Source organism: Lissotriton helveticus, chromosome 1_1, assembly GCF_964261635.1.
Source record: "Lissotriton helveticus chromosome 1_1, aLisHel1.1, whole genome shotgun sequence".
In the NCBI taxonomy this organism is placed as follows: Eukaryota; Metazoa; Chordata; class Amphibia; order Caudata; family Salamandridae; genus Lissotriton; species Lissotriton helveticus.
This window is the reverse complement of record NC_136057.1, coordinates 1,392,562,525-1,392,579,545: the sequence shown is the minus strand read 5'-3', so window position 1 is coordinate 1,392,579,545 and position 17,021 is coordinate 1,392,562,525. Positions and strand designations below refer to the sequence as shown.

At 49.3% G+C, this 17,021-nt stretch overlaps 1 protein-coding gene across 2 annotated transcripts in view; it reads left to right on the top strand.

Moving 5' to 3' along the window:
* Positions 1-17,021, top strand: part of LOC144773104 (E3 ubiquitin-protein ligase TRIM39-like) — a 523,054-nt gene that overhangs the window by 235,520 nt on the left and 270,513 nt on the right. The window contains exon 4 of one of the 2 annotated variants that reach the window (XM_078657960.1): positions 12,863-13,081. The exons of the other annotated variant lie outside the window; for it this stretch is intronic. Within the exon in view, the coding sequence (XP_078514086.1) occupies positions 12,863-13,081 (219 nt within the window). The remainder of the gene's footprint in view (positions 1-12,862; positions 13,082-17,021) is intronic. 2 annotated transcript variants of the gene reach the window in all.

Sequence of the window (17,021 nt, the reverse complement as noted above, 5' to 3'; positions counted from 1 at the left end):
CCCTACAGTCACCGCTAAGACGAACGGGGTAGCCGTCAAAACATGCGGGCAAGTCCAGGAACCTCCAGTGCGGTAATTTATTATTTATTATTGTTTTCTTTGCGGCCCGGTCTTCCTGCCGCGTCTATCTTCCCAGCACCCTGCAGAAATGACTGCCAGGCTGCTGGGCCTCCGAAGGGGGCCACCCTAAGAGGGCGACCAGCCTTAGTGCCACACGATGGCACAGACAACAGCAAGCAGTCTAGTGTTGGGGACCTGTGTGGGTCTCCGAGTGACATCACTTCCGGCGTGGGGGAGAGGGGGTGTGGGGGGAGAAGTATAACTACCTTTGCCGCCCACCGAGCGCCCTCTTTGGCTTTGGTCCTGGTCATCGCTTGATACAGTCCCCCTCCTCCTGCTTGGCCGAGCTGCCCTAACGCTGTTTTGAATTTCCCCGTTAAGTCTCACCTTCCCTCCTGACAGTCTCCCCCCCCTGCCTGCCTGGGCCCCCTTTAGTTATGCGGTTTTCTTGCTTGGGTCCCGGGTCGGAGGGCAGGCTGCTAGGGGAGGGGGACCCGGCTTTTCTTGTCTGGGTCTTTGGCGGGTTTTGCTCCTGTGCAATGGTTTGTTTGGAGGGGGGGATAGTAGGGAGTGGTGCTAGGCTTCGGTAGGCGTGCTTTGCTTGCTTGGGTCCCGGGTATGGGGGCCGGTTGCCAGGGGAGGGGATCCGGTTTTCTAGTCGGGGCTTTTGGCAGGTTCTTCTCCCTGTGATCCTTGTGTGCTTAGAGGAGGGGGGGAGGGAATTAGGGACCCGGGTGTTGGTTAGAGGGTGTGTGCGTGTGTTTTTCGCGGTGGTTTACCGGTTTGCGACAATGTGGGGTGGGGGGGGGGGGGGTTTGAGGCCTAGTTGCCTCGGTGTGCAGAGGGTATGGGTGGTGGTGCTAGGCTTTTGCAGGCATGTGGGTGGGGGGGCTGTTTATCCCCTCATGTCCGGGATTTGGAGGGTAGTGTTAGGCCTTATTGATTATCCGTTCTGCTTGGGCGGCCACGCTTGCTCCCTCTCGTTGGGCAGTGCCGCATGCAGGAGGAGATTGGGGGGGAGGGTGGGGGGGGACGGGGGCTGATCTGCTCCGCTCGCCGACGAAAATGAGTTTAGGGAAAGTCCCCTTCTACAGCACACCGAAACATGCATGGCCCTAGCTGGGGTCTCTCGTGTTTGGGTGTCCTCGGGGGCCCTTCCCCTCCGCCTCACCTGTGGGTTGCGGACACGCCGTATCATCCGGTGCCCGAGGCGCTCGGTAGGCGGGCCTAGGCGCTGGGAACTTGAGATCAATGCCGGTCAGCCCACCTGCCAGGTGGGCTCGGGCGCTGGGGGTAGGCCGGCGGGCCTCCGTATCTGCTCTCGTCCCCCCTTCTCTGGGTTTGCCCCGGTACACCTCACGAGGCGGGGATCGGTGAAAGCATCGACAGTGACCCGGCTTGTGCAGCGCTGTTGTAGGGTATGTAGGGTAACCGGATCGCATGTTAACGATGCAGCAACGGCCATATAAGACATGATAAATGCAGAGTTATGATGAACATTTGGTTACTTCTTGAACGTTTGTTTTTCGTTTTTGTGGTACAATAAATTAAGTCTGTCTGCAGTACACCCACGCGCCTTCTTCCCAGGTTGCTGGGACAACTGTAACAAATGTGAAAGAATTAAGCAACCGACTCATTGGCTGGCGATTTGTAAGGGCGGGACCGTGTGCGGGTCGTTTGGGCAAATGGAAAGAGGCTGGCGGTGCACTCCCAGTGAGTCCTGTTGTGCGTGCACCTCGAGTCCTTCACTGGCTTTTCAAAGCCGGGATCTAGCTAATCTGCTACACGATCGCTGCCAGGAGTTTAGGGCAGCTGATGTTTGTTTTATGTCTATGCAGGAACCGTGCAGAAGAGGACGCCGGGGACCCATGGAAGGCCACGGGAGAGATCGTCGGGTAAAAGGGTTGCGGCACACTGGGGTCAGTGTGCTAGGGTTGCTGGCAAACAGGTGTGGGATAGAAGCTAACGTGTGTTTTCTAATTTCAGATTGTCTGTTGCCCAGAATTTTAACAACGCAGATGACTTTGAAGTTGATCAGGAGCAGCTACGGTCTGACAGCCTGCGTGTAGGGCATGTCTTGGACACGGGAGGGGAAGGTGCCGTGATGGGTTTATCAACCAGCACCGAAGATTTCAGGATGCGAGGGGGCGTTGCCAACCTTTCTTTTCATCTTAAATACAGAATTGTCGTGCAGGGGACTCATTTCCAGGTCTGGAACACGCATTAGCATAGCCACCTACTCGTGAGTAAGTAAGTCCTGGGATTGGGGATGGGGGGGCTCAGCAGTGTCGGCAATAGGTCTGGCCTAGCTAGAGGAGTGTTAAGGATATGTCTGACACTGATTTTATCCCCGTAGATTGAGTGACACAATCCTGACAATACGCCATGGAGAGCCAGGGCTCCCCATCAATTTTTTACGCAGACGTCGCAGGTGGACGATTCGTTGCCGGATGCCACGCAGGAGGCAAAGTGGGTGGCATTTATTCAGATGGCCAAAGGAAGGGGTCTGTCCTGGGCCACAGGGATCTTGAAGGCCGTTGAATCGGAGGACTCTGGCGTCATCTGTGCCTCAGTGTTAGCCAGTTCTGTCCCGACCACCAGTGCGACTGTTACCCTGCAGACAGTAGTGTGGCCGCGCCAATTTCACCGGCCACCGTCTGCACACCCAGTGTAGTTCCCCCTGCCGAGCAGTTAGCGCCCCCCGCGCCGGTGCAGACGGTCGCTGCAGCACCTTTGTTATCTGGTCACTGCTCCTTGGCCTGGCAGGTACCTTTAGTGGCCAAGGAGGTTATATGGAGGCGAGAGCTGATAGACATCTTTTCTCTCCTCTTACTAGGGCAGGATGGGGTGGATGTCAGGAAGGCGGGGGTGAAAGAGGAAGACAAGAAAATTAAGTACCAGCAGTGGCCAGAAAAAACTATTGAGAACTGGCTTGACACTTTTGCCATTCTGTCAGCGGTCATCTAGAGAAACATCCAGAGCAGGCGCAGGGTCTCATCCAATACGGCGCTCTAATTCGCAATGAGGCCATGAAATGGGGCGGACAGGGTTGGTTGAGCTATGACTGGGAGTTTAGGAAGAAGATGTCCTTGTGTCCAGAAATGAGGTGGGACCAGAAGGAAGTGCAGCTTGTCCTGGATCATATGGTTTCTCGCACTGTGCAAGGCGCAGGGTCACAGAACAAGAGTCAGGGGAGTAAGGATGTCAGCAGTAGTGCCTTTCGCTATGAGACTCTGGGGACAAGCAGCCCTTTCGGGGGGGTCAGGGGGAGAGGGAGTAACAGAGGGGGGTTCAGAAGGTCGCCCCCTGCAACCTGTTTGTTCAACTCAGGGGCTTGCTCTTGGGGCAAGACATGCAAATTTTCACACGCTTGCAACAGATGTGGAGGCCCCCACCCGGCAGCCTCTTGCCACTCTCAGCAAGGGGGCCCCCCCAAAAAGTAAGCAGGATGCCGGAAGTTAGTAGGGATGACTAGGGTCCCCCCTTCACCCACCCCACTCCTCCCCAAGTTTAGCTAGGCAGCAGTTACTACACAGCACCCGGCTCTCTTCCCCCCCCCCCCCCCCTTGGTTCCCACCGCAGGTAAGCTTGACGTTATTGAGGGTGCAGTGAAGGGCCCGTCGCCAGTGATTATGTCAAACCTGTTGCCTCTTGAGAAAGTACCCACTCACACTTGACAGTCAGTTGCTACTGGAGGGGTTTAGTGAGGGTTTCAAAATCCCTTACATGGGTCCTTAAGGGCCCAGGGAGGCGGACCATCTTAGGTCAGTCAAGCATCCACCGGATGTGGTCAGGGCCAAAGTAGAGAAGGAGAGGTTACTGGGGAGTGTGGCGGGCCCGTTTCCAAGGCCACCCTTGGACAATTTTGTGGTGTCTCCTCTGGGGGTGGTACCCAAGAAAGAACCTGGGGCATTCCGCTTAATTCACAACCTCTCTCACCCTGACGGGACCTCTGTCAACCATGGTTTGGAGGAAGGCACTTGCTCGGTCATGTATTGTACTCTGGACATGGCTTTGAATTTAGTCAGGAGGGCAGGCAGGGGTGCCTGGTTAGCCAAGGCGGACATTGAGTCGGCATATCGGTTACTACCAGTGCATCCAAGCAGCCAGCACCTGCTAGGTTTCAAGTTAGAGGGCCTGTACTTTTACGACCGATGCATGCCCATGGGTTGTGCAGTGTCATACGCGTACTTTGAGGCTTTCAGCAGCTTCCTTCAGTGGGCTCTTCAGTCAAGCTTTGGGGTCAGAGGGGTGTCTCACTACCTGGACGATTTCCTTTTCATCAGGAGTGATGGGTCACAGGAGTGTAGCGAGGCCCTGCGGGATTTTGAGTTGCTGGCTACGCACCTAGAGGTCCCTCAGGCACCTGGCAAAACTGGGTCCAGCGCAAGTGTTCACTTTTTTAGGGATTGAAATTGACACAGTGGCAGGTGAATCCAGGTTACCAGCGGACAAGGTTCGGGACCTTGCGCAGCACATGCAGGCAGCCTTGGGTCAGGAGAAGGTGACACTAGGTTTCTTGCAAGGCTTACTGGGCAAGCTTAACTTCGCCGCCAGAATCATACCAGCAGGGAGGGTCTTTGCACGCAGACTTGCCAGGGCTACAGCGAAGGTCACCAGGATGTACCACCTAGTCAGACTAAGTAGAGGGATGAAGGAGGGCTTAAGAATGTGGGCAAGCTTCTTGGAAGACTTCAATGGTTCAGTGGTTTGGAGGGCGCCTTGGGTAGGGTCTCCGGAACTCGCTTTGTTCACGGATGCGTCAGGAAGAGACGGCTTCGGGGTCATCTTGGACACTGAGTGGTGCGCGCAGAGATAGCCCAATGTGTGGCATAAGAAGATGATCAAAGCAAACATTACTGTCCTGGAGCTCTTCTCGATAGTAGTGGCGTTCCACATGTGGCCCTCGGCGTTGGCGGCACGTAGGGTCCCGTTCTGGTCAGACAATGTGGTGGTGGTGCAAGCCATCAATTCACAATCCGCGTCCTACCCGCTAGTCTTGCCCTTACTCAGGGAGCTGGTGAGGGTGTGCCTGATGAACAACGTTGAGTGAAGAGCGCAACTTATACAAGGGGTGGAGAACACAGCGGCTGACGCTCTTTCTCGCTTTCAGTGACACAGGTTTCGGGAGACGTGGCCGAGAGCAAGGGAGGTGATGACCCCTTTTCCAGCACATCTGTGGTTCCTACTGAGTCTGAAAGGCGTTTGAGGGGGCTGGGCGGGCTGTCCTTGGCACCTCGGACGATCAAGCGGTACCGGGCGGGTGTGGAGAAGTTCTGCACAGAAACCGGTGCGTGGGAACAAGTGAGGCCTTCCCTGGAGAACAGGACTCAGGACTTCATAATGTGGGCCAAAGACCAGGGGAAGTCACAACCGTGGATAGCAGGACACTAGTCCGCAATCAGCCACCACGCTAGATTGAGGGGGCAGTTAGATCCTACAAAGTCCTTCTTAATAAAGTCTGCACTGAAGGGATGGGCCAGGAGCGAGCCGCAAGCACCCGACACCAGGTCGGCCATAGACTTTGAAACTCTGCATTGGATGCTGGTTTGGGTGGACAGGGCCACTCACTCAGTTTTTGAAGAAGCTCTTTTCTCGGCACCTTTTGGGTTGGCATTCTTCTGAGCTTTTCGAATGGGGAGATTGTAGCGAAATCAAAACAGGACACAGCAGATGTGGCCTTGTCCAGACAGGATGCAGTACTGACAGGGGAGGTCCTGACCATAAGGTTGCGGAGATTGAAGTCGCGGGCTACCTGGCGCTGCGCCCCGCAAGCGAGGGTTATATCCTTATACACGCAGACGGTACCCCCTTGACCAAATATCAAGTACATCGCATAATGGATGTGTGTTTAGAACTATCAGGCAATAAGGTCCAGGGCAAGCGTTTTTGCAGCCACTCGTTTAGAAAAGGGGCCGCAACCACAGCCTTCCAGGCGGGCTTGCCAGTGGAACACATCAAACAAGTGGGTCGTTGGGAGTCAAACTGTTACAGGAAATATATACGTTCGTAAGAGTTACGGAGTAAGCAATGGTCCAGGAGCTTAAAGTGTGAAATATTGTGCGACATAAGAGTTGGTGTAATTTTGATGGTGTTGTTGTTAGAAGAATTAGTTTTTGTTGATGTTAATAAACAGTGTGTCAAACTTCTGCATCTTTATTTACCAGGTGAAACAGTCTGGGTGATGGGACATTCTGGAGTCCAGAGGGTATCTCAGTGAGCTGATAGCAGAAAATGGAAACATGGGTTCACGTCAACGAGGATAATTTGGCTGGGGACACCCGAAATGCGTTGGAATAGCTTGAAGACTGGGCAGGGGGGACTCGCCACCCGATGTACTGGTAATACACCTAAGATGTGGTGATCTGGTTACCCTAGGGCGTAGAGACCTGCTTCAGGAGATGAGGGGCACATTGTGCGAGTTAAGTAACATGCTGGGGTCCTGTGATCTATGGTCGTCCGAAATTACGCCTAGGCTGTTTTGGCGGGGCGCACGGTCAGGGGAAGCCATGGAGACCGTGCGCATGCGGGTGAACAGTGCGATGCGCAAATTCACGGAGCAATGAGGTTTTGGTTTTGTCAGGCATGGGTTGCTGCATGCGAAATGCACGGGGTGCTTTGAGGACAATGGGATACACCTGTTCAAAGTGGGTATGGACCTATTTCTGCTAGACTTAGGCAAAGCATTGGTAGCAGCAGGTTGTAAGTGAAATGTTAGTATAAGGTGGGGGGGCCCTGGGGCGGCGGGGGCCACACCTAGAGCCATGGCGGAGTTACAGGGCGATCCAAACGCTGTAAGGTACAGAAGGGTACCCTCTACAGGAGCACAGTAAGGGTGCTAAAGCCAAATATCCCCAGGGAGGTCCTCGCGTGGAATCCTGGAGGAGCGACGGCGCCCTGTTAGTACTATGGGCCGTTGTGGACCTGAGCAACCGGGGGTTGCCTGCAACTCTCTGCCCCCCGTAGCGGGGAGGGGTGTGAGTAAGGGGTGGACTGGAGGTCCGCCGGTGGGAGGGGCTATCCCTTCCCCTAAATTGACAACACCCCTCGGTTAATACCACTGGGGTTTTATGGCTCATCAGGTGGGCAAGTGGCGAGGGGCTGCCTGCCCCTGGATCGCCCGTAAGATAACCCAACATGTTTGCATATTGTTATGCAAATAAACCTGCAGCAAATTTCTCCACCAAACAATTGTGTTGTCTGTTATTCAGTTAATTGTTGTGGCAGGGCTGGGGTATGTACTGATGTTGGCACTAAGGCCCGTCTCTTTCCAGGCCCATTTCCTCACCTCACAATCCCCGCCGGGGGCCGCCCACACTCCTCCGAGCCCCCTTCAAAGGGTATAGCATCGCCTTGGAGACCACCCATCCCTTCCAGACCCGGACCATGCGGGCTCGTCCCCTTCGGTCGTAGCCGTCTCCCACTGCACTACAGTGTGGCTTGGGACCAAGCAAATGGCCGTTACCCAAGACCAAACAGAAGCTATGTGGCCAATTCTGACATAAATGCAGGCTGGTAATGTAGGATATTTAAACGGGCTGGAAGGAGCACGGCGATGTGAGACTAGTCCTCCATCTTGTTTAGCCCCAACCCCCTCCAGTGCATCTATGTTGACAACTATGGAATGAGTGGTTAGCAATGTTGAATGAAGTTGATGAATCCAGACTGATCAGGAAGAATGAACGGAAGCTGTTGATGCAGGGTCCTTATCTGTTCAAAGAGCAGGAGAGCCAGCACAAAACTCCGTGGAAGTTCTGCTGTCTGTCAGTGGTCTCCGTCTAGCCATCAACCATGAACAACTCCGAATCAGGGCTATAGAACTGCTTCTTCTGCTGGCCCTCCTAGGCTGGTTATCAATCATGGAAGCCGATGGCTGCAGCAGTATTTGGCAATGAAGCTACTGCTTTCGCTAACTTTCATCATTGTCTGGTCCTTGAGCAGGGATACCAGCACTGATCTTGTCTAGCCTGATTTCACCCCCGATGACTGAAACCCCACATGCTGGACTCGATGTCACAAAGCTGCGGAAACGTTACCACTCTCATAAAGTAGGTTGCACTTGTATTCCAAACGACCTGTGTTTTTGTTTGACCTTTATTTTAAGTAAGTGGTTTTAGAGCTTCTATGTGCGTTCAAGTTTGGATGCATACATTCTAAACCTACTTGACATAATGAGCAATATTGAGCCTCGGCCCTTAAATATTTTAGTAGGTCAGAAGGTGAGGTAGCACTTGATTTAACATTTTGTTCACAGCCTGAACCATAGCTGTAAATAGCAGCTGGAATGTGTAATCATGAATCATGCTCTTACAAGTGCATTAATGTTACATTCAGCTGACACAGATGGGGATTTGTTGTTCATCCCAATATACCATTGACACACCAATTTCTCTTCCTGCACCGAATGTGAAGGGGTGCTCTGTAAACATTTGTATAGTAAATACCATCTATAAAGCATTTTAAACTGCAAGACCAAATTTAATCTGGGTTTCTCAGAACAAGTAAATGTAGTTTTCCTTCACGAAACTCTTGGGTAAAATAATTATGCAGACTAATTAACATCACCAATGTGGGTAAACCTGCTAGTTTATCCAATCTGGCATAATCAGGCTAAAACGTGTAAGTGTATCACGTCAACAAGGGCCATCAACCCCGCCTATTGGATGGGTCCCGCTCCTACTTTGCGTATCTGTCAGGCAGTGCTCCTTTCTTCACCTTACTCTGTGAAGTGGCTGAAAAGTTGAATGCAATGCATGATAAAGCTTCCAAATAAATTTGGTGTTGGCAGTTCACTTTTTAAATGAATTCAGTCTTGTTTACTATTAATCTTAACTGACCTGTTGGCAATGCCTAATAATCCTCCAGAGACATCTGAGCTGATGAACCACTTTTGGCATTATGTAGGGTTTAGTCCTATGGCCCACAGGGAAGGTGAAGATCGTTCTCTTTTGATGGAAATGCTATTTGTTTTTATTAAATTCGTAGGTCATATTAAAAAACATAATTACGCCTCATTACCACATACTGTATTTCTGTGAGCTGATAAAGAGTTATAATCTTACTAGACTAAAATATAATTATTCGGTGGTGACTTCAATTGTCATTACGAACCACTTATTGGAGTTCCCCGGATCTCAACAGATGAGGATGAAATATGGTCAATTCCTCGCCCGAACGTATACCCAGCAAAACAATGGTCAGCCCTGGTACTTCAGTTAACTTCAATTACCTATTCCTTTTCTATAAGCGCATGTAATGGGCGACTACAGGGGAACAGTCCTGGGCAACCAACTTACTGTGGGATGGGGCGTACTTCAGTAATTGATTATTTTATTCAACTGAGATGAATTTTAATCTGACCACCGAGGGTAATTAAATCCACGAAACCAGCGACCTTAGAATAACCCAAGGTGGGAGGAGAATCCGATGGGCTAACATGAAGTCCACTGAAGACATGGGTAAATTGTACTTGAGCTTAATACCTCTGTTAGAAAGGGCAAACTCTATTATGGCTCTCCCATCTGGAAACAGCGTGCATAGGCTCCTATCAGAACTACATGAGGAACTTACCGCCCTATTGGCGAACTCTTTTTATAAAACAGCATCTGTTAAACCTAAGCCCCCGGCTACCAAACACCCCGGGTTTAATAAGGGCTGTAGAGTCTTGTAGCACGCACTGCTTAGGGCACTAAAACAAGGCACGCCTGTCGCAGTGTCTGAAGCTAGGCGCGCTTACAAGCTAATGATTTTTAACGCAAAAACAGAGTGGGAAGAAGAACCGTGGCTCGCCATCAGATCTGCACTCTAGGCCAAAGATACACGGACCTTTTGGAATCTCGTCCATACCGGGAAACCAGAAGGTAGGACCTCGATTGATCCAAATATTCACAAAGAGTCTTGGTCTCTGCACTTTAAAGAGCTCTATTCCATCCCCCCAACTCTAAAAAGTGTAGCCCCTTCATCCTTGCTGGTCATGGATCCCAATTGATCTACACCGCCTTTTACCTTGGATGAGGTCCACATCGCAGTGCATAGCCTACAACCCAATAAAGCGCCTGGGTTAGATAGGATCCCAGGCGACCTCTTTAAAGAGGAACCGGTAGTTTGGGCCCCTTATTTACTACTATTATACAATGCAATCTTGCAGGGCCTCCCTCCCCCAGGCACTTGGTTGGGGGCGGAGATAATACCCATCTACAAGAAGGGTTCTCCGCTCGAACCATCAAATTATAGGCCAATTAGCCTTATCGATGTAAGTCAAAAAATCTATGCAAGACTACTCTTACAACGTTTATTGGACTGGGTCAATGAGAACAACATTTTGACTCCGCTTCAGGCAGGGTTTGGGGCCAAAACGTCCACAACAGACCAACTATTTCGGCTCCAGGTTCTTTACTGGAAGCAAGTTGTTCTGGACCGGGGAAGCTTATACTTAACGTTCGTGGACCTAAAGTCAACATTCGATTTGGTGGATCGAAACCAACTCTGGTCAATTCTACTATCCATGGGGGTACCACCATACCTATGCTACCAATTTATACTCCTCCATGATGGCACTTTTGCCAGAGTACGTTTCGGAAAGCAAGGCCAACTAACTGGGCCCTTCCCGGTTGAGAAGGGGGTCAGGCAGGGCTGTGTGCTTGCCCCAACCCTCTTTTCCCTCTTTCTCAACGGGCTCATAGAAGATCTACTAACCATTAAGGATATTGACTCCCCGAAATTGGCCTCTCAGAGATTTCCCGCAATAATGTTCGCGGATGATACCTTGCTGCTTTCAAAATCCCCCATGGGCATGCAGAGGGTATTCAACCAGTTCACTAAATTCTGTAACCAAAGAAACCTGGTAGTTAAAATCGATAAGACTAAGTATATGGTATTTAACGCCAAAACCACTAACTGTCCCCATCCTATGATGGACGGTAGACCATTAGAAAGAGTCCCAACCTTTGACTGTTTAGGTCTAACCCTTAACGATAGAATGGGTTGGGGCGCACAAATGTACAAGGCCAACCTAAAACTAACTCCGACAACTGGGGGGGATTTTAAAAGTTCAAAAAAACTGTGCTTATAAAACTGTTAGTGCCCCACTGGAAATTTTCAAAGTTCAAGCTAGGTCTTCTTCTCTTTATGGGGCTGAACTTTGGGGGCACGTTCCTCCTATTGAGTTAACCACCACAGAAAACAACCTTATTAGGCAAATCCTAACATTGCCCAGAAATACTCCACTTGTTCCACTTAGGCTGGATTTGAACATTAGTCCTATTGCTGAAGCTACAGCCTCACGTCCATTACTCTATTAGAGGAGGCTGTGGAGCACCCCTGAGCTGGAAAGCTACAAGGAGGAATTAAAGGTGGTGCTGGCTTCCCCAGGAGCAGGTAGGATTCCATGGCTGCGTTTTGTAAGGCAGTCCTTCGCTCTGATTGGTTACGAAAACTTATGGTCAAAACCTGAGGAGTCCTGTGCAGGTATTTCTAAGAAAATACTGTCCAACACTATAAAGGACTTCAATCTCAGGAAGACATTCTGCTCAATTACACCCACAAGCTTGACTGGTGCCTTCCTGAATCATAAGTCATCTTACAGTTTTGAACATGCAATAGATGTAATTCAACCTACTCTAGCGAAGAAGCTCTACTTTACAGTTTAGATTTGGAACACTGCCCCTTTATTCTGTTACTGATAGGTGGACGGGATGCCCCGCACATTTGTGCCCTGGCTACTCAACAGAAGAAGAAACAATCCTCCATGTTACCCTTTTTTGCCCAGCCTATTCACTGTTACGGAGAAAGTGGATAATTCAATTGTGCAATAACCTGGGCATCAGGAACTATTTAGTCTTCCTTAGGATTATGAAGACAGACACAAACCCAGTGATAGTGTTTGCCGTAACCAAGTTTTTGTTCTCTATGTGGACTATTAGAAGGAAACTGCTTACTCGAAGATGGCACATATGTATACATTGTAGAGACTTGAAAATTAAGTGGATCAGCTAACGCTATTTTAACTTTTTAATTTTTTTTTAAACTAATTTAAAGTCTTATAGTCTTAACCTTTTGTCTTCTCCCCTCTGAATTTTAGACAATGTATTTTAGTATATATAATTCCAATGAACTGCCTTAAAAATGCTTATGTTTTCTTATGTACTTTGATGGTTAAAACTAACCGAAATAAAGTCTTGAATGAATGAAATATTTTCCGCTCAACGATTCAAGCTTGAATGGGCATGTTGCGACTAACCTGTAACTTTCACGGTACCTATAGATCTTTGCAGTGGATGACTGGTCTACTGAACTCTCTATTCTGCTTTACTGTCTGCTAAAACAAGCTTAACAATATGTATTCTTTTGAGTATTTTAAATTAAGGAAAGCTTTGGGGGGAGAATTAAAAATCATCGCACGACTAGCTGTGCATCCTCTACACATATTGTTAGAATTAAAAATCAGCCATTTCCCTAAGTTCTGCTGTGACCGTTCCACTTACTCCACCAGACTTATCACTGTGACCGGTTTTGTTCGTGTGAATGCTCACACCATCTAACCCTCTTTAGTTTCTGCTGACCTGGATGCGTTGGTCCACTGATCAATCTTACTTATCTGCATTACTAGTGACCTCAACAGGCTTGCCAAGATGTTTGTCCTAACTTTCCTCAACATGAAAAACCTACACAAAGGGAGACGTTGCAAGTCTCCTATTTCAAAAAAAGTATGCTATTGGACCGCTCCTGAAGTCCATCCTTTCTTTCATATGGTGGCTGGTATTCTTGTGAACATCCACAACATTTAAACAACTTATTTTGACAGGTCAAGTTGGGAACTGAGATGAAGAATATTGAGGCTGAGATTGAACAGCTGCACAAGCTCCTGAGGGAAAAAGAGCAAACTAAATTGGAGATGGAATTCGAAATGGATGTGACTGAAGTAGACGATGAACTCAAGCTACATTATCAAAGAGCCTCTCTCAAAGCCCTTGTAACAGAGATCGAGAAGAAGTGTAAGGAGCCAGCGTGGGAGTTCTTGAAGGTGAGATACTGCATGATAAATACAGTGCTTGTTAATGATTAGTAAAGTGAATGGACAGCATTGCAGGCAAGAGGAAAGGATGCATGATCACTAGACAAATTCAATTTAAAGTGCACCTATGAACGCCAACCACTCAACAAAATATTCAGTAAATATATATTTTTTCTAATGTACTCATGAGGTTCAAATTAGTTTAAAATAAAATGCAATCTATGAAAAATTGCCTATTAAGACAAAAGTTGGGCAAATTAACCTAAACTAGTGATAAATGTCACTGTACCGTGGAAAGTATAGTCTGTAAAATGAAGTAATCCCTGTCTAAAGGTAACACATCATAACATACAGTTTACAATCTATCCAGAGCTTCCTTTGACAAAATCGTGCTGTACATATATAAAACTTTAGACACTACCCTCATATAAAGTAAACTTAATAGTCACCGTGTCTTATCAAAGTACTGTCTGACTGTTTTAGATGTACAACGTGTTTGGAGCCAAAGTTGACGATTCTCGAAAGCACAGTACACCAGCCTCATTTAACCAAGTTTATTATTTTACTACAGAAGATATTATCCAAGTAATTTCCACAGTAAAATCCGTCCTTCTGCTTTTTTATATGTGTCACTTTTTGGCTGCAAAAATGTAATAGTGTAACTCTTTCCCTTTGCATCATGAGCAAGCGTGCAACTTCTTCATTTAAGAATAACATGACACCTTTTACAATGTTTCCTAGTGGTCCAGTTGGACCTATACACTCTGACCAGAACATGGGCCCATTTAAAATGAAGGATGCCCTTGTTGCATGATCGTGACAAGTTTCCTTAAGTATGCAATACATATTTTGCAACTATTTTACTTGACAGTGTTTCTAGGCCCACGCAAGGGCAACGTTTCAAAAGAAATTATTTTCTTAACCAAGCTTTAAATCTTGACTATGGTAAAGCTCCAGTTGCACCCTTGTTATCAGTTTGAAGATTATTAGATTATATATTATACGTCTAAGGCCCCTAATAAACTATGGGCAATTCTGTCCATGCTAGTATTTCTAGATTGGAAAGATCACAAGGATGTCACAACTGCTCTCTGGCTCCAAGAGACAGTGAAATTGCACAACCCACTCAATAAAATTAACAGATTGGTTCCGTCTGCGCTGCACTGCTATAACCCAACAAAAGAATGTCTTGTATTGTTCCACGTGGGTTACAACCCTACTTTATCCTCTGCACAGGATACATTTCCTAATTTTAAATATTTACCTAATAGATATCTAAATATGTCGCATGAATCTGGCACTTACATGGAACTAGTTACTTGGGCTCAAGGAGCTTCTGGTCTTTCGGGCCGATTGAACACCTGCAATGGGAATATGAATGCCTACTCTCCGCTCTGAATGGCAGCGGACCTGATTGCCTGAGGCTCTTAGACCTGCACTGCCACTTTACCCTGCCCCGTAGGAATGCTCGAAGGAAAGATTACTACACTTGGGGGCACTATGTGGCGCACAAGCAAGATGACCCCACTGTTGTGAGGCTCCTGCAGCTCGGTGCAGTCATCCATTTAATTTTCCTATTCTGGATACCCTAAGCGCAAAATACCTAATGTCTCTGTGACTGAACGCTTATGCACCTGCGGTCTGAGTTTGGTGCACATCGCATGATCCGTTCAGCAGTTACCCCCGCAGCCTGCTGCCACCGCATCACCACCCCCGCATCACCACCCCCTTTTCTGAATCGTTTTTGGCCACTATAGGTGTGGCAGGGTATACTCAGACATGAGTCCCTTTCTCACTGCTCCATCAGGATTCAAGCAAGCCGGGCCGAAGAGGCTGAAATGCCAGAAACCGGTCCCCGGTAGCTTGTCTCCTTTCTGGTGAAGAATTGGCTTGGTAGTTTGGTCTGCCCTGTTCCCATGATGCACTGGGCCAGGGACAGACTAATTTGCATATTGCCAGGTTCTGAGCTGGGATGGGGCAGTGAGATAAATAACGGTGATGGATCAAGCCCTGATCTTTGGACTGGGTAAGAGTGGTCTGCTTAATTGACACTCTGTTCATCACCACCCCCTTTTCTGAATCGTTTTTGGCCACTATAGGTGTGGCAGGGTATACTCAGACATGAGCCCCTTTCTCACTGCTCCATCAGGATTCAAGCAAGCCGGGCCGAAGAGGCTGAAATGCCAGAAACCGGTCCCCGGTAGCTTGTCTCCTTTCTGGTGAAGAATTGGCTTGGTAGTTTGGTCTGCCCTGTTCCCATGATGCACTGGGCCAGGGACAGACTAATTTGCATATTGCCAGGTTCTGAGCTGGGATGGGGCAGTGAGATAAATAACGGTGATGGATCAAGCCCTGATCTTTGGACTGGGTAAGAGTGGTCTGCTTAATTCAGACACTCTGTTCATCACCACCCCCTTTTCTGAATCGTTTTTGGCCACTATAGGTGTGGCAGGGTATACTCAGACATGAGTCCCTTTCTCACTGCTCCATCAGGATTCAAGCAAGCCGGGCCGAAGAGGCTGAAATGCCAGAAACCGGTCCCCGGTAGCTTGTCTCCTTTCTGGTGAAGAATTGGCTTGGTAGTTTGGTCTGCCCTGTTCCCATGATGCACTGGGCCAGGGACAGACTAATTTGCATATTGCCAGGTTCTGAGCTGGGATGGGGCAGTGAGATAAATAACGGTGATGGATCAAGCCCTGATCTTTGGACTGGGTAAGAGTGGTCTGCTTAATTCAGACACTCTGTTCATCACCACCCCCTTTTCTGAATCGCCACCGCAGAAGGTGCCTGTTCTGGCCGGGGCTGGTGCTGGGCAGAACGCTTCACGGGAGCCCGGAGGCGCCTCCGAGGTGCCTAGGCCCAGGCGGTGATAGCCGCTAACTACATTGATCTGCACGGAGGGGAGAGTGCGCGGAGATCTGCCTCCAGTTTGAACCGCAAAATATATTGACATTTCCCTTGAATATCAACGGGACAGCGCCTCTCTCGTATCTCGCCTCAGTACCTACCCTTCCGACACGCAGTGCGAAACACGCCGAGGCGACCTCTTATCTTGGAGAGACAGGCCTGCCATTTCCTGCGTAGCTGCACTGCTGCGCAGGCACCTGCAAAACCGGGACCGGACTATCGCCACTAAGCAATTTACCGACGGCGAGGCTGCATTATAGATAGTGCCAATATCGGCCCACTCACCAGCCCTCCCGCAGCAACATACATGTAGCATAAATAAGCAGACAAGACAACTTTTTGTTGGGAGAAAATTGCTGCAGGTTTATTAGCATACACATATGCCAACATGGTGGGTTCTCTTACAGGGGATCCAAAGGCAAGCCGTCCCTCGCGGCCTACCACCTGATGGGCCAACTTGCATCGTGGCCTTAGCCAATCGTTGCTTAGCGGTTGTGGTGAGTGGATAGCCACTCCCACTCACTTCCGGTGAACCATCGGTCCACCCTCTTGCTCACGCCCCCCCCTTCGAGGGGCGGAGCGGTCAAGCGACCCCAGGTTGTACAGTTTTCCAACCGCCCGTAGGATAGACTGGGATAGACTGGGTGCCGTCTCACCCAAGGGTCTACCGCACAGACTTCCTGGGGATATTAGGCCTCAGCACTCTTTGTGCTCCTGAAGAGGGTACCCCTGATTACCTTTCCACCTCTGGATCGCCCTGTAACTCCGCTACAGCCATGGGTGTGGCGACCGTCGCAACCGGGGCGTCCCACCATGGCCGGCATACCTACTTACATCCTGGTATCCCTAGGGCCTCTCCCTAACCAGCAGGAACAGGTCCATGCTTATACTGGGCAGAAGTACCACCTTGTCCTCCAAACACCCCTAGTGTTTGGCGTGTAGCCCCCCAAGTCTAAAGATGCCCAGTCTCCTCTGCCCATTGAATTTACGCATAGCCCAGAGGAACTTCCTGCGCGCTGGCTCCATCGCCTCTCCTGCCGAG